At 43.7% G+C, this 27,955-nt stretch overlaps 1 protein-coding gene across 2 annotated transcripts in view; it reads right to left on the reverse strand.

Moving 5' to 3' along the window:
• ZFYVE21 (zinc finger FYVE-type containing 21) overlaps positions 1 to 27,955 on the reverse strand; it is a 72,240-nt gene that overhangs the window by 21,630 nt on the left and 22,655 nt on the right. For both annotated transcript variants that reach the window (XM_082242952.1, XM_082242951.1), the window contains exons 2-3: positions 7,868 to 7,918; positions 7,328 to 7,496 (exon numbers count right to left, since the gene is read on the reverse strand). In XM_082242952.1, coding sequence (XP_082099078.1) covers positions 7,328 to 7,496; positions 7,868 to 7,918 — 220 coding nt within the window. The remainder of the gene's footprint in view (positions 1 to 7,327; positions 7,497 to 7,867; positions 7,919 to 27,955) is intronic.

A 27,955-nucleotide genomic window follows, 5' to 3' on the forward strand; every position in this document is an offset into this window, starting at 1 on the left:
ACCTATACCTATAGATTTCTTTGTTGTGGGTGCAGTGTAGGCACACTTGACATGCAATGCACATTTTTCTGGAAACCACACTACAGATGCAGCAATTAGGCAACTTTCTACACACTGCAACTGCAATGCACATAAACAAGCAGTTGTGAACAGGGCCCAAGGGTCCATTTTGACACTTCTAGGGAAGCCTCAAGGTCCCGTCAAATGAATTTACTTGATTGTTACTACTGGTATGTATACAGTATCCAAAAAGTATAGAGAATATATCTCCAGAGAGTAGGGGACTTTAAAAAGGGAGTGATGACATTGTTGGAGGTAAGCATATGCAACAAAAGGTACTTATTTATCAAAATGTATTTATATTTCAAATAATTCTAAAAGAAAAAACGAATCACCAATACAATAAAATCACATTCGCAGCGAAGACTGCGCAATTCACTGTATAGACAGTGATGTTCTGAGAAACGTATTGGACCACATCTACGAACACTGCTTTGCAGGGTTTTTTCGCCTTCCTCTGGATCAACTGCGGGTATAAGATTGTGTATATAGGATTGTATGGTTGGGTTTTTAGTACGTTTTTTTTTTCTTCTTTTTGTTGGTTGAACCAGATGGACTTGTGTCTTTTTTCAACCTGACTAACTATGTAACTATGAAAACATAACAATTAGGGGAGGTGATCCCGCAAAGGGGATGCCGGCCAAGGGTCCACAAATGGACCACCTATTGGACCCCCGCAAAAAACAGGGGGGGGGGTCACCCTTCATAGAGGACATACTAGGACATAGCCCCCTTAAAAGGGGGGTGCCCGCCATGACGCGCAGGCAGGGTACCCTCGCTAAAACAAGGCAGGTGCCCCACACAATAATGGCGGCAAGACGGTCATTAAAAATATGGCCCAGCAAGCCGCGGCCTAAATTTTTCAATTGCGGCACAGCCGCAATTGCCTGGCAGATGCCCAAGAAGAAAGAGTGGGGCTTTAGCTACACGGACTGGGGCCGCCCCCTCAATGGCGGCGCCCGACTCTGCTGCATGGCCTAGTAGGACGTAGGCCGCAAGCTGGGGGCCTAAATTTTTGATAGCGCCCGGGCTCGAGCCCCAGCGGAGCCGATCACCCAGGGACAGCAGAGGGGAAGGTGAATGCCCAAATGGGAGGCAGTGGCCTCAGCCAACCTCACAGGGGCTGCCTCACATAGGTTCCAACGAGTAGAATGCAAAGCTGTGGCCTAAATTTTTGGCCGGATCCGGCCGCATGACGCACCTAGCCGCATATGGTAAAAACGTCCGCTCCCCCAGCCCAACAACCGCCACAGGGAGGCCAGAGGACGTCCCTGCCCTAGCCACTGACCCCCAGGATGGCAGAAAACCCTGCTCAACTCCCCGTTGCGCACCAGGTAAGCCCGGTCAGCAGCAAATCCAACCAGTCCCCCTTAAGAGCATGTGGCAAAGCCAGCTCATGACCTCACCCGGGGGGGGGGGGGTGCCGAGAGACCCACAGTAACCCACATTTTAGGGGGCTGGGGGTCCGACCATCCCAGGGAAGGAAACACTACGACTCAGGCCGAAGCCCGTTTAAAAGCGTCCTCGCGGGACGTTTAGCTTGCAGGCCAACCCCAGTCCAGTGGGGCTATGTCGCGGCCGACCTAGCGCGGAGCTGCGGTCTGCATACGCTCACTGGCCAGACTAGGTAGACCCTAAGGGTCTATATTATCCAGCTTGTCGCCCAGTCCGGTACTTGATTGTAGTTCTCACAGGAACAAAAGAAAAAGAGGAAAAAAAAAATTCATTTTAAATGAAAGAATTGCCAGGACCAGAAATCCCAGCAAAGAACTAACCCCTTACTCCTGACTAGGCAGAAAAAAAACTGAGTGCCTATAGCTGAGAGTGGGTGTACACCCCCTGGTAGGGTCAAGCTTTTTCCTGCCTAGTGGCCTACTCCTGTAGGGGGCAGCTTAGCCCAATGGTTAATAAGAATCAGGAGCTGTGTCGGTCAATGAACGAAAGAGTAATACAGGTTTTAACACCTCAGAGTGAGGCTATGCACTATGATCCAACTACCATATCATATAAAGCGTGACCATACCTAGAATATATCAGTTGGTGGGGCCCCTAAAGCATAACTCCCCCCATTAACCGTAAGGCTACGGGGTATGAACACGCATCTAGTTATATAGGGCCAGCTGTGTGTCACACCTATGTATCCTATGTCCCCCCAGGCATATGGATCTCCCTCCACACAAAGGATAGCATATAGGCTTGTACACAAACATGACCATGTGACCCCCATGGTGGCAAAATGAACTATTACCATCATAGCTCACCCTTCCCAGTGAATGTGTCCACAGCAAAAACTGGCTCACCAAACTTGCGCCACTCCTCACTATGTATAAAAAAAACGCACCGTACATCTCTAGCATAAACCCCAATTACTGACATACCGTTGCAGGGACTAGTAATATTTCCCCCATTAACAATCTTCTTTCCTTACTTTATCCCACGTAGAGTGGTGAGACGAGAGAGGCTAGCGCAGCGAGCCTTACTCCACGTCCCACCGCTCGCCATCTAAATACGGTCCCACCAGATGCAACGAGACCACGCGTTGGCCCATAGGTCACATCTGGCGTGGGCATCAAGATAGGTGCGCATGCACAGCCAACAGGGCACAGTCACATGGTAAAGACCGTCCCTCGACCACCGCACAGCACCATCACTGATTGGGAGTAGGTACTCCAGTCGGATTGGATAGTCAGGAGAAACAGATTTTCTCTCCCCCATCCAAGCTTGGCGCCCAGATATCTCTCAATTTGTACCACGGCCGCACCTGGAGCCTGCCATATCGCCTCGAGATGATCCGCCACTAGAAAAAAAAAAAAAAAAAAAGTCATTTTTACAAAACCCACAAAAATCCACCATTTGGAGGAGAATTCGTGGAAGCCTCTGCCATCTGTTCCAAGGAGATCATCACTTTCAGCCTGCATGACCCAATTGCTGTAAGGTACTTTGGGTCCATGACATCTGGTGAGCGAATTATATTCTCTTTTTGGTGTGGGATTTATCACAAGTATTCACTCTTCTATGTGGGACTGGTCACCTTCCCTTTTTTTGGTTAACTTTGAATATTGGACTTTATTTTTGCATTTTAGTGTGTATCCCACTGTACTCACTTTAACATTTGAGCGCTGCACAATTTATGTTTATATTTGGTTGCCATCACAGTCTGTTGGAGTGTCAGCGGCTATTTGTTCACTATTTTTGTTAGCGCAGTATTTTTTTACCACAATTTTAATAATCAATGATGGCCGCGGCGTAGCGTACTTGCATCATGTCGTTCGCGCCTAAATAATTTAAAGTTAATTTGAATAACCTTGTCCATAACTATCAGATTATTAAGCCTTCGGATAAGGGGGGCAATTTGACAGTCATGGACAGAAATCAATGTGAAGATACGCGTCTAAAAATTCTTTCAAATGAGGAATGGTACAAAGTAGTGTCACAGATTCTAATAAAAGATCTGGGGATACAGTTCAAATCCCTATTAGGTGACGCATACTATTCACACATAATTGATAAGGATCTTTGAGTATTGGCCAATAGCACCCACTTTCTATGCTCTCCCGAAAGTGCATAAATCCATACAAAAACCTCCGGGTCGTCCTATAGTCTCAGAAATTGGGTATCAAACTGAGATGGCCAGTAGATTTGTTGACAGTCAACTCAGACTACCTTCATATCTTAAAGATACCCTAGAGCTCCTAAAGATGGTGGAGGGACTCACTATCCCTGAGGGAGCACTTTTAGTGGCCAATAACAGAGGGCATTATACTCATCCATACCACATCAGAATGGAGTGGAAGTAGTCTCCACTTTCCTTCGTGAACAAGTTAGATCTAGTTGGCCACTAGCAGAATTTGTGGGTAAGCTATTAAATCATATTCTCACGTCCAACATTTTTTTGTTTAATAAGACTACTTACCTCCGGGTACAGGGGGTTGCGATGGGGACACGCTGTGTCCCATCGTATGCCAAGCTGTACCTGGGGGGGTGGGTTGGGAAAGATCACTGTTTTTGGACGACGCAGCGTCGACCTACCTGCAGCACATATTATTGTGGCGTCGGTATATTGACAATGTGCTGGTCATCTGGACAGGAACCGCAGACAAACTAACACAATATATGTCATATCTATCTTTGAACGACTACCATCTAAAATTTGCCATGCAGTCCGACACACATTGCATTTCATTTTTGGACGTGAGAATATACCTACAATAAAATGGCTCCCTATACACTACCCTATACCGTAAAGAGACGGCAGGGAATACTATTCTCCATTCAAGCAGTGCCCAGCCTCCTCCCCTGGTTTAATAGTATCCCTTATAGCCAATATCTCAGGCTGCAGCGTAATTGCACTTGGAAAGAGGACTTAACGTGAAGCTAAAGCTCTACGCGATAGACTGCTAACCTGTGGATATAGTAAACCGATTCTTAAGAAAGCTTATCATAGAACTAAATCAAAATCAAAGAGAACACTTAAATCTTCCCCCTCAAAACCTGTAGGGAAACTAGAAAAACTAACACTACAAAAAAGATCCCAAAATTTAGTGCCCATCAGGAACATGTCCGGGAGATATTATCCCGTAACTGGCACTTCCAAATGGATGATAATATTTCTAAATACATACAAAACCGCCCGGAGGTGGTCTTTCATAGATCCTGATCAGTGAGGGACAGGTTGGTTCATAGTCACTATATGCCCCCCAACGATTCAGAGGGAGCAGTGGGAGGGGTAGGTGCATTTCGGTGTGGGGGGGGGGGGTTGGATTAGGGAAGGAAATCTTTTTCCACTCCTGAGTGAGGGTACTTTTAAATCCATATCATTTGCTAACTGCCAAACAGTAGGAGTGGGTTACATGGCTTTGTGCATATGTGGATCATTCTGCATTCAGAAAAAAAAATAAAAGGACCTTTGGGCGAAGGTTACAGGACCACCTATACTATACTAACAGGGGGTTCCTTTATACGCTAATCGGAAAACATGTAGGTCTAAGACATAGCTATGATCCTCAAGTGATCTTTTTTGTCCTTGAAACTAACTATCCCCCAATATCCGGGGGGGGGGGGGGGGGGAGAATTATGACAAGCAAATACTAAAACAAGAAGCCAGATGGATTTTTAACTTGAAGGCAACTTTCACTCAAGGGTTAAAACAGCAATGTTGTTTAGGCCATTTCTCTAAGGATAGTGACATAGAGAATAACATACATTAAACATAAGTACAATTGGTTTATTTATGGTACTATGGTAGATTTATACACAATTTAGAATGGTGCTTTTTTTTCCCTTTACGGTAGTCTAGACATAGGGCTCTATATTCAGTGATGTAATATAATGTACATTTATTATGTTTTGTAAAAATGACTTTTTTTTGTTCTAGTGTTGGATCATCTGCAGGCGATATGGCAGGCTCCAGGTGCGGCTGTGGTACAAATTGAGAGATATCCGGGCACCAAGCTTGGATGAAGGAGAAATCTGTTTCTCCTGACTATCCAATCTGACTGGAGTACCTACTCCCGATCAGTGGTGGGGGTTGGGGGATGGTTTTTACCATCCGACCGTGCCCTGTTGGCCACGCATGCGCACCTATGTTGGCGCCCGCGCCAGATGTGACATATGGGCCGGCCTGCGGTCTCATCGCATCTGGTGGGAGCGTATTTAGATGGTCGAGCGGCAGGGGGGGGGGGGGGTTTTGACATAGAATACATAGGTGTTACACACAGCTGGCCATATATACCTAGATGCGTGTTCATACCCCGTAGCCTTATGGCTAACAGGCGTGGGGGGCTTGGGGGGGGGGGTCATGCTTTAGGGGCCCTACCAACTGATATATTCTAGGCATGATCACACTTGATAGAATATATTTTATGGTAGTTGGATCCTAGTGTATAGCCTCACTCTGACCTGTTAAAACCTGTATATTTTAGCGGTTTGGAAAAAGATTACTATGCAAACTAGGTGTGGTCCGATATTCCTCTGACCCTGGTTCATCACCGGGTGTTAGTAGGCTGTCATCTGGCTGTGGTCATGGCATATCGTTTGGAGATGGCAACAATTTAATGTGGACTGTTGGTGAGCATAAAGCTATTTTTATTATAGATCTGCATAATGTATAGGATATATAATGCATATGAGAAAATGAAAGAATTCAAGATGTATAACTTGTTCTTATCTTTGAAAATCTAAGATGTAGATGTACACATTAGTTCCCTGAAGAAGCAGTGTTCTGCCAAACGGGTTGGACCACATCTACGAACATCAGTGTCTATACACTGAATTGCGCAGTCTTCGCTGCGAATGTGATTTTATTGATTGATGTAATGTTTTTCTATTAAAATATTTGAAATATGAATACATTTTGATAAATTTTAAATACCTTTGTGGTATATGCTTACCTCCAATGAGGTCATCACTCCCTTTAAAGTCCCCTACTCTCTAGAGATATATTCTCTATACTTTGTTTGAGAGAAAGCCATCTCTAGAAGTGGTACAAGCCATAGAAAGTAGTTATACAGTATAATGCTGACAATTTATGAAGCATATATTTACATTCATATCAGTCCCTGCCTTCAAGGTGCTTACAATCAAAGGTCACCATATCACATGCATACAGACACATGCCAGGGCCAATTTAGACAGGAGCCAACTAGCCTACCAATATGTCTGGAGTACCACAAAAGTACAGGCAAACTCCATGTGGGTAGTTCCCTGGTTGGTATCAAACCTAGTGCTGAAAGGCAGAAGTACTAATCACTTAGCCACTGTGCTGCCCAATCATTTGTTCAAACCATATACCTTTCTGGAAAATGTTGGGCCCTGCTCACATCGGAGTGACTCAGAATCACATGATTCTGCCAAAGTTTCCAGATGGTGCTAAAAACTCTCCAAAAACGCACAGTGCGTGTTTAGGAGTCATTTGTTGTTCATGACACACCAAATGCACAAAAAAACCCGCAAGAAACAGGAGTTTTGTCACGCAACAAAACGTTCGAAAAATCGCGCTATTCAAAAACTCACCAAAGCCAGCTCCAAAAAAGGGTACAGGAGCTACTTTGGTGCATTTTTGAACTGTAGCAAAGTCCATTCATGGGAATTGGCTGCCCTACATGCTGCACAAAAAAAAAAAAAAAAAAACATGAAAAAATGCGACGCTCCCACGATGAGAAAGCATTCTAAGAAAAAGAGCCGATGTATTTGATGCTGGTGCAGAAGTGCTGTATAATAAACTATATTTTTACCCCTTCCTCACAAGTACAGGAGCATGACTACTTACCATTCATCAGCACTTTAATCTGTCGATCGTAGAACTCCATCTCTTTTTGTGAAATGACGGAGCATTCCCCGCACTGGCGTACCGGATCCACAAAACACATGCGGGGCAGAGGCACTTTCTTGCTGCAGCATTTGTCACAGAAACATTTACCACATCTACGGCAGTGGTGCTAGAGGAGGGATGAGAACAAAGTAATTCACCAAAACACTTTGGAACTAAATAAGCATATCTAGACTACTGTAGAGTCAAAGACAGCACCCCCATTATTCCAGGCCACAGAGAACTTCTATACCAAAGGCTGAGCTGCAGATGCATAAAGCACTGAACCCAACAGGTTGGTTTGTATGGGGGAGGTCTATTAGCTGCTGTGGAGAAGAGAAGGGGGCTTTTACAAAGATAAAGCAGTTGGAGATTTGCCAAAATCACTGGAGATGGTTTACTTAAGAGTAAGCACTTTAATATGACAACACTTAGCAGTATAAGAGAAAAGATGGGAATCCTAAATCAGAACATGCTGGAATCTCAGACGTCACTGCTTACCTTTCTGTTAATGAAGTCAAACTTTGCTTCACAATGCATACATCTTGGGCACTGAAAGACATAAAACCAAGTGTTATTAATATAAATCCGCACAATGTACTGAGTGATCACACAGCCTTTTCACAAGGGAATGGCTTATTTTTATAACAGCCCACAGCCCATCTGTTACACATTTTACATCAGTATTCATACACAAAGCCAGCAATCTTATGCTGGCCTATTAAAGCTGAACTTCAGCCTTACTTTTAGTTTTGCACAGTTAAATGGACTTTTCTCTTGTACTGAAATTGAACATTCTGGCTAAACAGAAGCCCTGGGTGAGAGGGCCTCATGAAATGGCCTGGTGGGCCGGATTTGGCCGGTGGGCCTTGAGTTTGACACGCGTGATCTAAGCCCTTTCCTTACCAACCTTACTTTCCCTGGCCCGCCCCTTTAAATTACCATACTGGATTTCAGTTCTTTTAATCACGGAGGGCTCAGCAGCATCACATGTTGGCATTATCTAGGGTGGTTTGTATAGGAACACCCACTCCTTCCAGACGGACAGACAATCTCGGCATTTTGATATTCGCATACCTTGCAGCAGGGCTAAGGGCTTTTAAAAGGGGGTAGTAAGGCAGGGTGCGGAGATGTTTTCAGGAAGCTATCACCCTGTCAATCCCTCCCACCCGCTGTGATCTGTGTGAATTGCATAGGATGTGCAGAAAGACCTAGTGATGACATCATTGGAACAAAATGAGGAATGCAATGAAAACAGAAGAGTTTTTTATTTTTTTTTAATATTCATTATCATGTTGTTGACGGAGGAGGGTGGAACCAGGGAAGGCCAAATATAACGGATTCATTTTAAGTAGCACTGTGAAATAAAACCACTAAGAGCATTAAGAGATCATCTTGCTCATCTGTAGCTTACCGATTGGTTGCCATGTGTAAATGGAGACATACTTTTCAACTTTTTAGAACTAGAGTTAATTTTGTCACTGAAGGTGAACCTTGCACACTAAAACTTTGAAATAGAGATATATTTTGCAACAAAATAATTGTATCTATCTACACACAAATATACACACACACACACACACACACACACACACACACACACACACTATAGTAAAGAGTGTACAAAACTTATGGCAGATCCATAGCCCTGTGTTCTAAAAACAGAGTCCTCTCCAGTAACTTCCCTTTACTGATTGCTGAGTTGGAAAGTTTGCACACTTTCATCACATGATCGCTCCTCATGGTGTATTAGGACCCATTCACACTAGAAACTGCATGTGAATCGCACAGAAATGCGGTGTGCTTCCTGTGCGATATACATGCAGTTCTGTGCAGTGCAATTTCAGCCCGATAATTTTTAAATCGCACTGCACCAAAAGTAGTGTGTTTTTGGAAACGCACTGCGACGGGATCGCATAGTGATTTGATATCATGCAATCCAGTTGGGGCAAATGCACCATGTTTATGACCCGAGTTAGGGGTGTTAGCTTTGTACTGACACTCGCTGCAGATAGCAAGTGCAGTGCATTCTAGTGTAAATGGACACTTACATTTATTCCTCAACAGATGTATGACTGAATTGGCACCAGAGATTAAATATTCACCCATGGACTGAATTGGCACCAGAGATTAAATATTCACCCATGGATTGAGTTGGCACCAGAGATTAAATATTCACCCATGGACAAAGCTAGGGAGAATAATTAAACCAGTAATTAAACAGGGTGCATTCACACTAGAAGGCCGTGCAGGAAACCCACGTTCTGAACTGGTTTCCAGCATCACATTCCAATTGCACTGCACTTGGAATCTGCAATGGGTGTCTGGGCAAAGATTGCCTGCACAAGATCACATGGTACAAAGGTACCATGCAATTTGGCTGCAGTGCATTTCCAAAAGTGGTACATTCACTATATTTTATGCTTTTTCAGCCCATTCAAAATGAATGGGCTGAAACTGCACAGCACAGAACTGCATGAGAAACGCACAGGAACCACAGTGTGTTCCTGTGTGATTTACATACAGTTCCCAGTGTGAATGGGCCCTAAAATTACAAATAATGCCCATAAATGTAGTATTGTACCCAATACAAATATCTGTAACATTTCTCTGAAAAACAGACTATGGCAAAGGTGGGGACCCAAGTTTTAGCACGCTATTTTCTCACAGAACTAAAAATCATTGTTTTTAGTACAACCCAAGGAAATAAATGTGATCTCTAAAGTATATCTAACCATTAAGCTTAAAATATATATGCATTTCCTTTTTTTGTTGCCTTCAGGCACACAGTTTTATAGGATAGTGTATATGGGATTGTATTTTTTTTCATTGGTTGAATTAGATGGACTTGTATCTTTTTTCATGCTGACTAACTATATGTATGCAACTGTACAGTGCTGCCTTTCAGTGCAGCATTAGTGGCTCCTCATCAATGCCTATCAGTGCGGCATTAGTGGCACCTCATTAATGCCCATCATGGCAGCCTACCAGTGCAGCCTCATCAGCGCACAACAGTGAAGGAAAAAAAAAAATGACTTATTTATTTACATCATTTTCTGACAAACTAAAAAATTTTTTTAAATGTTCAGCTTTTTTTTTTTTTTTTTTAAACCAAAAAATAAAAAACCCAGAGGTGAATAAATACCACCAAAAGGAAACTATTTGTGTGGAAAAAAAAAAAAAAATTCATTTTAGGTACAGTTTTGCCATTCAAAGTGTGACAGCGTAAAAGGTGAAAATTGGCACGGGGAGTAAAGGGGTAAAAGTGCTCGTGATTGAAGCTTGAAGAAAGAGGACTCAAGGCATTTATCATATATTTTATTTTTTGAAAACAAGGTTGCTCTTTATTGAAAACAAGGCAAAAACATACAGAATACAGCAATAAAGTGTAGCCAGTGTACATCATCACATTGGGGGGGAGGACGACAGGTGTACAGGTAGAGAAGGCAATCAATCGGGGGGCTCACTAAATGGTATAAAATACAAGAGAGATAGCATAAGCAGCATACATGAGAATTGGGCAGACAAGGCAAAAGAAACACAAAAATATTAACAATCCAACCAGGGTTGCCAGATTTTCTCATACTTCTGGGGGCAATTTCTATTGATATAGGTGAGTTTGTACAGCGGAAGGGCCCCGTTAACCAGGGCCTCCCACGAGGCCGTCGTGGGGGGAGGGGAAGGAGACCCAGCAAAGGACAATCTCCTTCTTAGCATAGCAGAGTAGCAGTGAAATTAGTAAGTGAGCATATTTAGACCGTTTAACGGTATCTGGAATGCTCCGGAGCGCCAGCTCTGGGGCGCAGGTGACAGAGAGCTGCAAGCGAGTATTAAGAATATCAAAACACCGACCCCCAGAACTCAGCCACCCGTGGGCATGTCCAGAACATGTGAAAGTACGAACCCTCTGCAGTAAGACATTTAGGGCAAGTAGGTGATCTGGCAGGATACATTCTGTGCAGCCTCTGGGGGGTGAAATACACCCTATGGAGGAGCTTAGTTTGGATGAGTTTATCCCTAGACGCTACCACCAATTAGGAACAGTTCCCCAAGCAGTCCTCCCTATCCAGGCCAGGTATGTCCATGGACGCTGCCAGATTTGCTCCAGCGCAGGTGAGTCAGTTGTCAGCAGGGTAGCATAAATGGCCGATAGCGGCTTAGGTAATTCAGCCTGCACCAGCACGTCCTCCAAGCTATCCGTCTGTAGAACAGGAGTGACAGGGAACTGGGCCCTGACCACATGTCGCAACTGCAGATAACGAAAGCCTATCCATCGGGTCAAGTCGAACGAGCATCATATATTTTATTTCATTTAAGGGTTTGGATATACCAAAATCATCTGGAGACCCAACATCTGACTATGGGACTATATTTAAGCATCTCAATCAACACAATATCAACCCCCTGACTACCGAGCAGAGGACATATGAAAGTTCTTTCCTCGAATCCTCAAAATTTTGCATCCAAGCAGGTGAAAATTCCTTGCAGTGAAACCAATCTACCATCCGTTAAATACCATTTTGTGATTGGCTTCTTCTGGCTGACAGGCATCCGAATCAACCTACTGCACATAAGTGAGGACAAGAGGCGCTCTGACAGCTGCACCCATGGAAACCGTCATGAAAGGATGACACGCATGTGTTTATCCAGGCAGTTCAGCTTCAAGCAACAAATTACTTGCAGCTGAGTAGACAGCCACTTGAAAAACTTTCACAAGCAGTGACAGAAGCAGAGCACAGAAATCACAGCTGAAGTCTCCGCTTGAAGCTCTAGTAGAGTTAGGTGCAGATATTCATCTATTCTAAGTACTGCATCTTTACAGATAGAAATCTTATAGGTGTACAGTACATCCAAAATAAAATGAACTGAATACTGGATGATTGGGGTAGAAAGCAATGAAGGATGTGGCAAATGGCAACCAAGTCTAAATATAAATCTGATGCAGAAAATTGATATTTTTGTTAATTCAAATACTTAAAACAAGGTCCACAATATTAGCCCACCCGCTATACTAAAAAGCCACAAAGAAAAAAAAAGTAAAAAAAGGTTAAGTAGTTCGATAAACAAAAAAAAAAAAAAATAAAAAAACTGAATCCAAAAACAGGTGCATTAAAAACTTGACAGGCAGCAGATTATCACCAGCAAATAGAAGTGAAAGGAATCCCAGGTTTGGTATATTTTTTACGTAGATACATTGGTCTAGCTTGGATCAATATAACTATGTATACATCATACCAGGCCTATGCCCCCGGAAAATAGAAATCACTAAATAGACACTGCTACTCCAGCGATTTTCACTTGCTTCTGGGTCCCTGTGCCGTACAGGAGGTCAGCCGCTCAGCATGGGTGCCATTCAGAGAATGCTTTGCATTTTTTTTAATAAATGCAAAAAGTGTTCTGATTGGACGAGGTGGAGAGCGTGATGTTACCACCCCACCTCTCTACCTCATCCAAGAAGAGAATGCTTTACATCCATTTGGTAACTTGTTCAAAAGGTCTAAATATTTGGTAATGTGACCTCTGAATAGGAAAGATCAAGGTTCTGTTTGGCTGATTCTCCCCCCCCCCCCCCCCCCCAAATTTCAGCAAAAATGACTTGACTAGCACCTCCAGGTAAAAAAAGTTTCAGCAGATCTATTACTTTTTTTTTTTTTTTAATCCATACCACCAAGGTCTATTACCAAAGCTTTGCGTAAAACATCCAAAGTAAGGTCATCTTTAAGAAACTAGTAGGTGTGGCAAATTTGTGAGTTAACGGTATCTTTTCAAAAGTGCAAAGGTAGTACTGAAACAGAAATATAATCTGACCCTTGCCCATGAGAAGTAGAATGTGTAGATCACTGGGCACACAATTATTGTAAGCAGTCAAAGGAAGCCTGTAGATAAACAAAAGCTTTATCAAAAGAACGCCTTTTATTTTAAATGTTATTATTATTTTTTATTTTTTAAAAATGGTAAAATTTCAGGCAAATAAGAAAAAAATAAATAAATAAACCACCAACTCTAGGCTAACCATTTGTTTTTGGCATGGGTATCATGGCATGGGGAAAGGTTAGATCCTCTGTCAAGTTTTAAATATTGGTTTACCCATTGGAAAGATTCACCCCTCTGTTTATCCTGATGAGCATGGTCACCAAAACAGACTGCTAAACCAGGCCTTCTCATCCACATCACTGCCTGACCTCACAAATGCTCTTCTAGAAGAATGATCAAACATTCCCATAGACACACTCCTAAAACTTGTGGACAGCCTTCCCAGAAGAGTTGAAGAAGTTATAGCTGCAAAGGGTGGGCCAACTCAATAATGAGCCCTACAAACTAAAGGCCCGTACACACTAGGGATCGCCCGATTATCGGCAATGCCAATATATCGGGGGCCGATATGCACTGTCCCCGATATATCGGAATCGGCACGAGGTTACCGATATTTTGGAAAGTGCTTGTACCGGAGCGATGCCTGCAGCTAGAGGCATCACCCTGGTACCGGCGTCCATAGCCGAAGGTCGGCTGTCTTGTTACTACAGCCGATGCGGCTGAAAAGCTGCTCAGCTGTCATTACAAGGAGCGGGAGGGGATGTCTTCCCCCCTCCCCCTGTCTTCCGTGGCTCGCCTGGGTCTCCCGCCCCACAGGGAGACCCAGGCATGCTACCTGCACGGTGCCGAAGAGAAGACCCGATCAAAGCCGCATTCGGCTCTCCATGTAAAAAAAACCCAGAAGAGATGGGATGACATCACTTCCGGGTACTCGGCGGCAAATTAAAAAAAATGCGAGCATTCAAAAACAGCCAAACTTGGCGTTTTGAATGCTTTTAAGTGCAGAGGAGGGGTTTGGGGCCTTTTAGACCCCCAGATCCCTCCACAATAGTACCTGTGAAAAATAAAAAAAACGAAAAAAAAAAAAAGATACCGATATCCGATGACCAAAATATCGGTACTAAAAAAACGATATCGGTCGATCACTAGTACACATGATAAGAAAATCGGAAGAAAAATTTCGTCCGGCAAACGATCTGCCGATTTTCGGATTGTTAGTATAGTGCTTTCGACAGCCGATTACGAATTTTCGGACGACAAAAACTGGATGTGCAGGCTATCCGTACGTCAACATAAGGTCTGATTTTTGTTTAATTAGTACAGTTTTAGTTCAAAATAAAATCATAAGAGCAAGACTAGGCATGCTCAGAAACGAAGGAACCCATACAAAACAATTCAAGACGACATCACTTCTGAAGTTGAATTCTGTCGTACGAGAATTTTCGTATGAAAGTAACCTTCACTCTCCATACGAGACTAGCATGCAACAAAAAACGGACATAAATTTGTCCGATAATCTGATCGTGTGTACGAGGCTTAAGACTGGGATGCTAATGAAGTTCATGTGTGTGTAACAAGTAGGTGTCCCAATACTTTTAGTAATATAGTGTATAGTGTAAATACACCCCATTTAAAATGTAATATTTTAATCAATTACTCAATGAACACAAGAACAATTTCCAAAGCTTGGAAAAAACGGAGTTTTATAGAACATTTGTTCTGATCATTACATGAAAGTAAGGTTAATAATCTAACGCATTACAAAAGCCTCAGTTTTACTCAAAATTAGTTGATGTAATAATACACCCCACGACAAAAACGACATCTAGTATTTTGTAAGACATCCATGATTTGTAAGGACAGCACCAAGTCTTCTAGGCATGGAATGAACAATTTGGTGACTGTGACAAACTCACTCAGGACAGGGGCTTTTGGAGGGGACTGCAGGCTAGCCTCTTGCCTACAGGCCCTGGCTTGTGAGGGAACACTGCTCTTAGTGGGGTGTATGCCTGGGGGGGGGGGGGGGACTCTTGGAGTAATGTTACTTTGGATTCATGTCCACATCTCCCCAAGACACACAGACTCTGGGACTCTAGGCCTAGGATCCATGTTAAAGGCCTAGCTGCCTATTGCCAATTAAGACTCATGGCAGATGCTAATATCAGCTCAACCACCTGTCTTCCATACATCATTGATTGTGCTGATTAACTCTCCTATTATCTACTGTGGGGATGTGTTTACACTTCCAATAATGTGTATTGTACTTCATGAGCTCGATGACCGCAAGTCTGCTGGCTTATTAGCTCAAGTTAATTAAATCACCGTCATCTATTAGTTGCTAGTGGGAAAGTAGAATACTGTTTGTGTTGGTTGTTCCTTAGATATGTTAATTATATTTCTGTACACAATTTCATCTGCATATGATAATGCAGGGCTCGACAAACCCCGGGCGCCAGGTCGCATTGGCGAGTAGAATTAGCAACCTGGCGCCTGGGGTGCACTTCAAGAGGTGTCCTGTCCTTTTTGCGCCCCCCCAACCACTCACCGAGTGCACGAACTACCGCGCCGTCCGAAAATTGAGGCCGTGGCTTTTTGGCCTTCTTCAGTGAGAGAACGGGGAACTGGCGCTCTCTTGTGGTGGCAGGGAGTTTGACAAGCAGTAACTAATGGCTGTTTCCCCTGCCTTTCCTCAATGCCTATCCATCTCCTTCCCCAAGAGGAGATGAGGGAAGTTTTTGCAGGCTTCATCTCCCTGTCCACTTACCTTTGCTTAAAAGGCAAGTGGACAGGGAGTGTGGTTATTATTATTCATTTATTTTTTTAAATTATTAAAAAAAAATATTTTCCTATTTTTTTTTCAATTATTATAAAAAAAAAAAAAAATTATATATTATATATAATAATTTTTTTTTCCCCTCATCGCCATGCCACAGCCGAAGGCCCCTTTCACACGGGCTGTCTGATCAGGTCCGCCTGTCAGTTTTTCCAGGCAGACCTGATCGGACCCTTCAGTCTCCTCTATGGAGCAGTAATCTGCCGCCATCTGATCCTGTCCACCAAAAACAGACGGATGGTGGTTCCATTTTCTAGCCATCCCGTGGATCGGATCAGATGGTATTGGATGGAAACAGACAGACAGTCTGTTTCCATCCGATTGCACTATAGAGGAGAGTGGGGTTCTAGTCGTCTTTATGTGTAAATTTAGTATGTTATTTTTTTGGAAATAAAGCTTGGTTGTCTGTTTAAAAAAAAAAAAAAATGGCTCCTAACTTTTTTAGCTGGCTCCTAGATTTCAGGAAAATTTGTCAAGCCCTGTCATAATAATCAGGCACCTGAGAGATAGATTTTTTTTTTTTTTTCTTTTTTGGTGTTTGTTCAATAAATGTTCCAGATCTTATGCAAGCTATTCTCGGCTAGAATATCTCATATCTATGGTCAAGACTGAAGGAAGCGGTATTCTGACAGAAGCCCACAAGCACATTGTGGGGTCGCGGTTCCGTTACATTGGTGTCAAGTGGGACATCCAAACCTCCACTGGGATCCAAGGTCCGGATAGCAGAAGGGGAGAGGTACAGATACCAGCTGCCATGGAAGAATTTGGAAGGAGGTTGCGAGAGATGCGGATACAGCACAGGGGACCAGTGTCCGAGCAGGTCCTGCTAGGATGGTGTGATTCAATCTGCTTGGAACTCTGGAAAGAAAAACGCTAGCCCGTGAGCAGCGACACCAGGGAAAAATCCTCCCCTCCATTATGGATTGCAGTATGGATTGCGGGTGCTGTTTTTGGGAGATAAACCGCACAAGGAGCAGACAGCTGAGTTAAGTAGGCTGGTCTGGGCAGAGATGCGTTTGGAAGAGAGCTATAGAGCCCTCTGGTGGCATGTATCCCAAGCATGCCCTTGGATAGAGCCCAATGGAATGCTTTGGCTACGGCGGCCTGGGACTGTTGTACAGGAAGCTGTCAGGGGACCTGGCATCACCATGGTACAACCACTTGAAGCCAAATAACGTACAAGTACGCGATTTGATAGCTAGTGGTTAAAGCATATGTAAAGCCAAGAACAAAAATTACATAATGCAGCCTGCCAATCATTAGATGTGGTGGCTGCATTAATGTGCACACTTCAAACTCATTTCCTTTAAAGTGTCACTTAACCCACATCATAAAACATAAAAAATATCAATAAATGGTGTATTACATGGTGTTCATACTCCCGCAGTCACTGAGATTCGTTTTCTGTATTCCGCAAAATAAATCTGGTTGATCCTGCTGCTCTCTCCATCTCTCCCTTCCATCCAAGTCTAATTCAGCTAGGGATTTTGCAGCTGTGGTAGCAACTCTGCACATGCTCAGTTTTCAGTGAGTTTTTATGCTGAGCATTTCACATCTGAGCAGCTCATGTGACTATAGAGTCACACACGTGGGTAATGACAGCCCACTCCATCTCTCCTCCTCCTCCTCCATGCCTACTAACCAGCTAAAAGACAACGGAGATGGGATATTACATGTAAATGAATGTTGGCTTCACCTCCCTCTTATTCTAAGACACGGGCTGGAGGGGCACGATACAGCTTGTGACTGGCAGAAATCTGCCCAAATCACATTATGTCCACCAAAAAAAGAGATTTGAATTTAAATATATTATTCAAATTCAATTTAAAACTGGTTTATTGATATTATTACATGTTCTCTCTGTATTACATTTTCTCTCTGTATTCCAAAAGGTTTTTTTTTTTTATTCTGAACATCTGACCAGCAGCAGAGGACTAGAAGCTCCTCCTGATTAGGTTACCCTGCAGACATCCTGGGAAAGATCTGGATCATGTGACAGCTGTATATCTATTAGGAAAAAGGTACTGCAGCATGGTCACCATAGGTCACCTGCTCCATAACAAAGAGTAGGGGGTTCTGCAGTCCTCAGAAATGCAGTACAGGAAGTTATACGTGGGCAAGATTTCTGGCAGGATTAAAATGTATTTGTGCACTTCTAAGAGATATGCCAAAGCCCTTCAATTCAAAAAATTTAACAGATCAAAAATGGACCAAAGAGGAAAAAAGTTAATTGTTCTGGTTTACAGACACGAATATCGGAGGCAGATAAGAGGGTGGTTCATGCATTTGCAGCCAGGATCACTTCCTTTGTGCAAAGTAAACAAAGTGAAATACGCCAAGCAGTAGAATCTGCCGACTACAGCAAGAATAAAGAACAGATAGAAATTGGCTGAGCTGTCTCTGTACAGCAAGAATCTCACCCCTGAGCCAACGTGTCAGCAAACTGGTTGAGAGCTCAGAGACAGAATAATGAAAACCATAGTGAGTGCGATGTTGGTGTTTAAAACAAATTGTTTTACTTAAAAGAAAAGAGATAAAATTTATAAGTGGACGATCACAGCTTTACCAGTTTTATAAATCAACCCCAAAGACCCTACAATTCCAACACAGAATAAGAACTCATCAATCCAATACTTTTTTTTTCTCGCTCTTCTTCTGAAATAGAGTTGGTGTTAGAACTGGTGTCAGCTTTCATTGTTGTCAGTTCTTCCTGTTAACAGGGACCCCCATTCCCCTCATTTCTTTTTTTGGCATTACAGGGACATTGGGGTGTAAGCTTGCTGCATTTTTGGTCAATTTTTTATTTTTATTGATAAAGTGAGATGTATAGGTACAAAACACAGCCTTTGGGCATTCCCCGGCTAATACATAAAACATAGAACTACTAATAACACCTCCTATTATAGAACCCCCCCAAAATAAAGGGGGGAAAAAAAACATTCCATACACCTCGTTCTGTCATTCTCTTATAAAATCACATCAAGGGTTGATGAATTATAAGGAAATTCCGGTTCCCTCTCCACCATCAGGATAATGTATCGGAAGAATATTAACTCGAGTTTAGAATCACCTGAACAAATGTAATGCGAGTCCCTGCAGAGGAATAAATTCATTCATAATAAACTAAACCTTAGCAGGGGGGAAAGAATTCAGTCTGTGAACCCCTGATCATCCGTTGTACACCCCGAATCTGTGCACAAGTGCCGACCTTCTCAAAGTTCATAGGGTAACCCTGGGACAAATAAGTAGCTTTGTATAGGGGTATCACCTTATTGATTAATCGAGCACCATCGCCTTCCTAGCATAAAATATTAACAGACCCAAGAGTATGCATCGCCCTGCCAGAGAGTCAACTAACCCAAGGAGATTTTTGGTCAGTTAAAAAAAAAAAAAAAATCTCACCAAAAACACACCTCCCCATTGAAATACATTGAAAACGCAGCAAGAACACATCAATAACGCACCCATGTTACATTTTTGATGTGGTTATTGAGTCACACGACCCATGAAAAACACACCATAAGCACAGTAAAATAGTGTACATTTCCAACACTATTATTGTCACCTTTTTTCTCGATCGGCAAAATGCTGAAAACACAATTTTTGGGTGTTCTATTGGGTTGAGGTCAGGACTCTGGGGTGGAGAACTTGACTGGCCTGCAAAAACTTGCTCGTCCAGGTCTTTATGGACATTGTTTGTGCACGCTTCGAAGTAACACCAGTACTTATTACCACTTCAGCAGGCCACTTTTTGCGATACGGCACTGCGTTACTTTGACAATTGCATGGTCATGCAACGCTGTACCCAAATAAAATTTATGTAATTTTTTTCCTCCACAAATGGACTTTTTCAAAGGGAATTTTATCACCATTACATTTTTTTTGGGGCTAAAAAAAAAAAAAGCTGACAATTTTGAAAAATTTATATTTATTTATTTTTTTACTAGTAATGGCGGCGAACAGCGATATATAGCAGGAGTGCGATATTGTGGTGGACAATTGTACAGAAACGTTTTGGGAACCAGTGACACTAATACAGTGATCAGTGCTACAAACATGCACGCTCGCTGTACTAACAACATGCACGCTCCCTGTACTAACAACATGCACGCTCCCTGTACTAACAACATGCACGCTCCCTGTACTAACAACATGCACGCTCACTGTACTAAAAACATGCACGCTCACTGTACTAAAAACATGCACGCTCACTGTACTAAAAACATGCACGCTCGCTGTACTAAAAACATGCACGCTCGCTGTACTAACAACATGCGCGCTCGCTGCACTAACAACATGCACGCTCGCTGTACTAACAACATGCACGCTCGCTGTACTAACAACATGCACGCTCGCTGTACTAACAACATGCACGCTCGCTGTACTAACAACATGCACGCTCGCTGTACTAACAACATGCACGCTCGCTGTACTAACAACATGCACGCTCACTGTACTAATGACACTGGCTGGGAAGGGGCGATCAAAGGTTTAACTGTACCTAGCCAGTGTTTTGACATAAGCCGTGTGCTGTTTTTACTAGGGGAAGACATGGATCTATGTCCCTGCTTTGCAGGAACACAGAATTCCCCCCCCCCCCATCAGAAAAGTGATCTCCCTGGTTTACATAGGCATAACGAAGAGCACTGAGTGCCCTGCACCTGCAGACCATCCTCTGCTGTGAATAGTCACAGCTATGTGATCCGGCACACAGCTGCCGCACTGTAGCAGTAAAACTGCTACATGGCAGTCAGCAAGTGGTTAAACAAATGCAGTTAAAAACATTCACAGAAAAGAAGTTTAAATCAAGCTCCTCATCCCACACAGACATTGCAGTAGGTTTCCGGTCACAGTTCTCTTGGATCCTCACTATCCAACCAGCAGCAGGGGGAAAGACCGATGCCAGAAGCAAAATGACTGACCAACTTTTCTGACTGTAAGAGACATCAGAAGGGGTGATTACATGTTTCAGAGCATGTGCAGAAGCTCCTTTGTCAAACCGCCATTTTGCTTCCAGCATCGGTCTTTCCCTCTGCTACTGGTCAGCCAGTGACAGGAGATCTACCACAACGTCTGTGTGGGGCGAGGAGCTCGATTTACACTTCTTTCTGAGTGTTTGTTTGATAAATACTGGTTTTACTGAACTTAGAATCACCTCTCTATTATTCTTTCTGTGAACATTTCCATATTCAGTCAGTCATTCTGGATGTCATTCCCCATCACTTCTGAACAGAGCATTTCTCAAAATAGCAAACCGACTGCAAACTGAACAAAACAAAGTTGACTTGCTAGGTTGGCCTGCATAGAGGTGACAATCATGATTCACCTTTAGGCAGCACATCTTCTCCTGGACAAGCCCAGCTATAAAGATGATGAAAGCTTACCATGACGTGCACAGTTTTGGCTTCATAATGCTGATTTTATGACCAACATATCCAGGTAGAAGGTCTCAAATCAATGAAAAATGCTCTTCTTTCTCAACACATCTAAAAAGTTACAGAGGCACTAAACTCCTTATTCTCTGAAAATAATTCTTACACATCTACGACCTGAAGTGATTTTAAACCCTCACCTCGTACAACAACCCATTCAGTTTAAAATGGAAATGAAAAGGCAAAACATTTGTGTATAGATATATAAAAACATGAAATACTAATATTAAGTGAACACACTCCCTCAGCTGCATTAGAACTGGGGGAGGAGAAACAGCAACCAGCAACACACTGATCTTCCCAGTGAATGGCTGTGCAGGGGGGGGGGGGTTGAAGGGTGTTCGGACAAGTCCGATCATTGGAGAGCACTCCGAGTTCCCAGTACAGCTAGAGAACTGACCACACTGTACTCTCGTGCTTAGTGTGGTAAATTTTTGTAAGGAAAGCAGAGGGACTGGCAGGACCACCAGAGATTTCACACAAAGGAAGCAATACTAAGAACAGGAAACTTCTTCATACCAGTACGTGGTACAGAAGGCACAAATCAGGAGGCAGGAATGCTGGGTTTTCATACTATTTAATGGTCCTAGAGTTTATTCTCCGTGAAATTGTTTTTACAGTGTTTGTCTTTGTGACATCCTCTGTGGGTGCCCAAACCTCTCCTAATCCCTCACTTCTATTTGTTTAAAAATGAGCAGTGCACATTCATGGTGGTCATGTGCCACAAACAAGTCTTGCTTGCTGCATTTTTAATCAGTGAAAGAAGAAGGAAGAAAGCACAAGGCACCTCCCGTTGAAATGCATTGAAATCGCAGCAAGAACGCACCAATAAAGCACCCGTGTTAGATTTTTGAGTCACATGACCTATGAAAAGAAAATGGGATTTTGTCTTACTATAAAATCCCTTTTTCTGATGTTCATTGACGGACACCGCTCCAGATTTTTCTTGACTATTGGGTTATGCTGCCCCCTACAGGAGTAGGACACTAGACAGGAAAAAAATATGTTACCAGATGTAGCACCCTCCTAGGTAGGTGCTAGGAAAACCATAAGAGAGGCCCTGTCTGCTTATCATGGGGGGGGCCCGATTGTTCAGCTAGGCTGTCATGTGTTTTCCAGGTGTGCCTGTTGAGCTTGGGTAGTCTCCCCTCTATGTCCAATGAGGGCTCTTATTGGACAGTGGAGGAAACCTGACCAATAGCACACCAGGGCTTGCATCTATCCCAGAGGTCCAAAAAACAATAAGGTGTGACCACCCTCCTCCTGCGCTTGGTATCCAGGCCCCTCGACCACACTCCTCCCGGGACTCACAACTGGCTTCTTAGATGGCTTAGGTCTTGCTGCCCATAACGGACTGGGGTAGTCCACCGGTACTGAAAGCAAAGAAACAAAAAAGGGCGCACCGACCTAGCGCATTATCCTCAATAGAAGGCTTTATTAAAGTAACATTAAAAAATGGCTACTCACAGACGTAGATAAAATAAATCATATCAAGCTCAATTGCTCAAACGTCCGGGTGTAGTCCATACAATCGTTCATAACTGATGAGTTGACGGCTGACGCGTTTCGAGGCCCAGCCTCTTCCTCAGAGCCACTGTGTCATGGCTTTCTCCTTGGTTTATGTAGTGATGTACTGATCCAGTCCCTACCCCTAAGTGGGAGTGTCTCTTCCCCCGGGGGAGTGGCTAGAGTACTACAGCTCTTCCTCTCATGACCTCACTTATTAGTGGTATATAGTGACATAAATCAATCATGCTGATACAAAACAATGCTAAACATATATGCTAAAAATGTATATGTATACATATAGTTAAAATCATGTGCATGAAAATAGGATTAAAATGTAATATAATAACAGTAAAAAACCATATACATAAAAAACCATATACATAAAAACTACCATGAGCAGATATCACAGACTGATGGAGTTGCTTGCCGAGTGCATATAGAGACACTGTAGGGGCTCCCTGAACTGACAATGGAGGGCAGCTAATGTGATCACTATTGGTAATACTCCCCATAATTTTCCTTTTTTACCTTTGCTGGTCTGCTGTGGTCTGGGCCATAGTCTCACCCACTCCTCTCCATACAATCCCCAAATTCTTTCATCATACAGGAGAGGGAGGGGGGGCGTGGAGAAGATCTGCACCAAACAGGGGGAGTCAAAACGGGGGTGGGGAGCCGATCGATCATTATACACCGGCTCCCGGCTCCGTAGAATGCTAATAGAGGGAGGACTCATGCGGAATATGGAGCCGATCGGTCATTACATGCCGATCACCGGCTCCGTGGAACGCACGCCGTTACATGGCTTCCGGGTTACCGCGATGCGTTCCAGCTGTCGTCACTTCCGCTAACATCACTTCCGCTGACGTCACTTCCCATGAATGGAGATGCTACATACAGCGAGGTAGTTCATCTCCATGGTGACCCTCCCTGGCCCTCCATTGGTCCAACGAGCACCAGCACCGCCCCTACTGCACAGCACCATATCCTAATAGATTACATATGAACGATTCCAGTAATCCTATATTTTAGCCTCAATTGTAGCACTGTCCCTTATTCTAGGACCTCCACCCTTAATATGGAACCATTTAAAACCACAATACGTCTCTAATGGACTCGAGAGGATTGTATATGGATATATGTATATTTTACTTGCTTCCTCTTACTATTAGTACTATTGTGGTCCTAGTGCATACATGTGGTGGCGCGCATGATACATACGTACAAGGATCCACACCGGCCATGTGATCACATGCCCATATGCACACACACATGCACGCAGCACCACATATGCACAATATGCATATAGGATGGACAGAGCCCTTCTCTACGTTAATCTGAGTCCAAAAACCGTTGATATGAACACGTGTATAAGAATATGCTGCACTATATATCTAGATAAATGCTCAATATGGTCACGATATAAAACCGACAATTAAAATCAATATAAAGAGTAATTGATAGCTGAGGGGAATGTGTAGGTGTACATATATACCTTCCTTTTGAGGGTTGACCCGAGGATTGACTTTTCCGTCTCTCCAGGGGAAAAGACCCGTCCTCAAGTCTGGGTGAACCGATATCATCATTCACTGATAGTCACAGGTTCCCGCTAAACCTGCGACTATACGGCTGTTTGCAAACTGGATGGGACCATGTCCTACAATATATTTCCGAGACTCCAGAACAACATCCATGGATGCCGCTCCGGAGACTCGAACTAGAACATGATCCTGATTCAATTTAGAAAATTGAATCTAGATCATGTTTTTTTATCCTTAGAACCGATATCAAAAAGCAGAGAAGGAACAGACCGAATGTAGGGTGCCCACGGCACAGGCTATCCTACGGGCCCGGCATCCGACCTGAACATGTGGAAATGTGTATGGGGATCAATGGAGCCATCAGACTCAGTGTACCCATTGTCCTTACAGAACCCCATGGATCTCTAGATCCTCATTAATGCCCCCTGGTGCTAAAGTCCCCAGAGAGAAGATCCAGTATGTTTCTCTCTTGCAGAGTTTCTGGAATCTCACCCCATCATCCTGGTCCTTACTGATGGCTTCGATCCCAAACACCCTTAGCCCTGTAGGGTCTCCATCATGGAACTGGCAAAAGTGGCGGGGTACCGAGTAGTTGTTACGATCTCTCGGTCCCTCCTTGGTCTTTTTGTTGAGTATGCTACACTTGTGCTCCCCGAATCTTACTCTCAGGGGTCGTATGGTACGTCCGATGTATAGTAGACCACATGGGCAGATTAGGGCATATATAAGGTAGCTTGTGCCACAATTAATGAATTGTTTGATCACGTGGCTTCGCCCGTCTGTCCCAGCTACTTCCTTCTTCCGATGCCACATGAAGGAGCAGGCCCCACAATTTTTGACCCCACACCTAAAGTTTCCCTTCTGGTCAAAGGCTGAGAACCACGGGTTAGATGTAGGTACCCCTCGAGAGATTTTAGGTTTACGAACCCTACTGGGTGCGATTTGGCTCCTCAAGTCTTTTGGCTTCCTAAACACTATTTCTGGTCTTTGTGGCAATACACTTCCCAAGACTGGATCTTGTTTAAGAATTTTCCAATTGCGCTGTATCACGCGTTGGATGTCAAAGGCTTTGTTACTGTAGACAGTACTGAACCTGACTGACCCTGTGCTAGTAACCTTGGGGGGCTTTTTCTTGGAGTTGCTGGTATGCTGGAGGCTATCTATCGGAGATGGGTGTTCGGCCAAGAGGTCACTCCCATACATTAACCAATATTTAACATATGCCTCCTCAATATGTTCTGCTTTATAGCCCTTCTCGACAAATCTTTCTTTAAGGATTGTACCTTGTTCTTCGTAGTCAGTCCTTTTGGTACAGGTCCTGTGTAATCTACAGAACTGCCCGAAGGGGATATTTCTTATCCATCTGGGATGGTGATTGCTAGTTGCATGGAGGTAGGCATTACCCCCACTCGGCTTGAAATGAGTTTTGGAGACTATGTTTCCATCGGAGTCTGCTCGCAGTTCTAGATCTAAAAAGACTAAGCGGGTTTCATCAATTACCTGAGTAAAAACAATCCCGAACGGGTTATTCGTACAATGTTGTACAAAGCCTGCCAGATCCTCCTTTGTGCCATCCCAAATGATGAGTATATCGTCGATGTACCTGGCGTACAAGGCTAAATTCGCCCTGAAGGGATTATTCTTCCAAATGAATAGGTCCTCCCAGTACCCCATAAAAAGATTGGCATAGCTGGGAGCGAACCTAGCCCCCATTGCTGTTCCTCTAATCTGCCTGTAGTATTCCCCTACGTATGAAAAATAATTGTGGTTCAACACATAGTTGATGGAGTCAACTATAAATGTTGTTTGAAGGGGATGCAAGTTGCTGAGGCTCAGGTAATGTTCAACCGCCTTCAGGCCATAAATGTGTTCAATGGACGTATACAATGAGGACACATCCAAGGACAGCCATTTGTATCGAGGAGACCATTTCATTGGAGTCAGAATCTCCAGCATATGACTCGAGTCCCTAACATAGGATGGAAGAGTCACCACCAGATCTTGCAGGAAATGGTCTATGTAACAGCCTAAGTTACTAGTTAGGCTGTCAATGCCAGCTATTATCGGCCTACCAGGGGGGTTCTCTAGGTCCTTGTGGACCTTGGGAATGTGGTAAAAATGTGGGGTTTTTGGGTGTTGCTTAAATAGAAAGTGATATTCATTCTTTGTAATCACTTTATTTCCCAACGCGTTGTCCAACAGTAGTTTCAATGATGTTATATACTCCACTAGAGGATCCTTCTTCAGCTTCTCGTACGTCTCTTGATCATTCAAGAGTTTGTAGGCCTCTGCCAAGTATGCAGATCGATCCTGTATGACCAGGCCCCCTCCCTTATCGGCCTGCCTGATAATAATCTCCTCATTGTTTTTCAAACTCTTAATTGTGTCCGTCATACTTTCGCCCGTTTCGGATCCCTTTGCTTGATGATTTTGCTTTTTGAGCATCCCATTCTTATTCTGACAGACCTGTTTGATTTCCTCCAACACCACTTCATAGAATGTAGGTATGAAGTTGCCCTTTGCCCAATGAGGGAAAAAGCAAGACTTGGGTTTAAAGGGGGTGTGTATCAGGGCTTTGTCCATTCCTATTAGTTCCGGACCTACTGGAAGATCATCACATCTCCCCTCCTCAAAAAGACTCTCGAGGATGGTTAGTGCGTCTTCTTCCCTAGCACTATTGTGGGTCAATTCCTCCGGGATAACGGATCCTGGGCCAGGGTTCTTTTTAAGGGCATAGAATCTTTTGACCGTGAGCCCTCTGACATATTTGTTCAAGTCAATGAATAGCTCAAAGAGATTCGGATAACTGGGGGGGGCGAAATTAAGCCCCTTTCTTAACAGGTCTAACTCTTTTTCGGTAAATACCGTTCCAGAAAGGTTATAAATTTTAATGGTGGAGTAGGTCCCACCTATCTCCGCCCTCTTTTTGGTCTTTTTTCCTCCTCTTTTCCCTCTCTTTCCCTTTCTCCCCTTTTTCTTGTAGGGTACCTCTGAGGGAGGGAATTGAGATGTCTCGAGGCCGTGGGGGTGAAGCTCCCCACAGCCCCCTGCCCTAAAAAAGTAAGGGTTTGGGACAGTGCTCCTTCACTCTGGGCATCGCTCCCGACCACATCTGTGGCACTGGTTTGTGTGGGAGTGGTGTCAAGAGTTCTATCTTCCACTGTTCCACTGGAGGAGGGGTTACCGGCAGGACCAGCCCCACTGTTTGAACTCCTGCTCGGGGGGTCCCTGCACAATTTTTTTGTGTTAGATTTATTACATTTGTCTCAACCTGCGATCTATCTTTCCTGGTGTTATTGATATAGCTGTTGTTCCTTGGGTTTCTTTTATTTTTATTGTTATAGTTAGGGACGGGCTTCTTGGCTCTTCCAGATCTAGCTTCCCCCTGACTGGTGTGTCCCGTTCTTGGGGAGTTATTGTGTTCGACCCACCTGGACCCCCTCGCATTTCTGGATGGTGAGCG

The sequence above is a fragment of the Pelophylax lessonae genome, assembly GCF_965119305.1.
Source record: "Pelophylax lessonae genome assembly, chromosome: 13".
Lineage (NCBI taxonomy): Eukaryota > Metazoa > Chordata > Amphibia > Anura > Ranidae > Pelophylax > Pelophylax lessonae.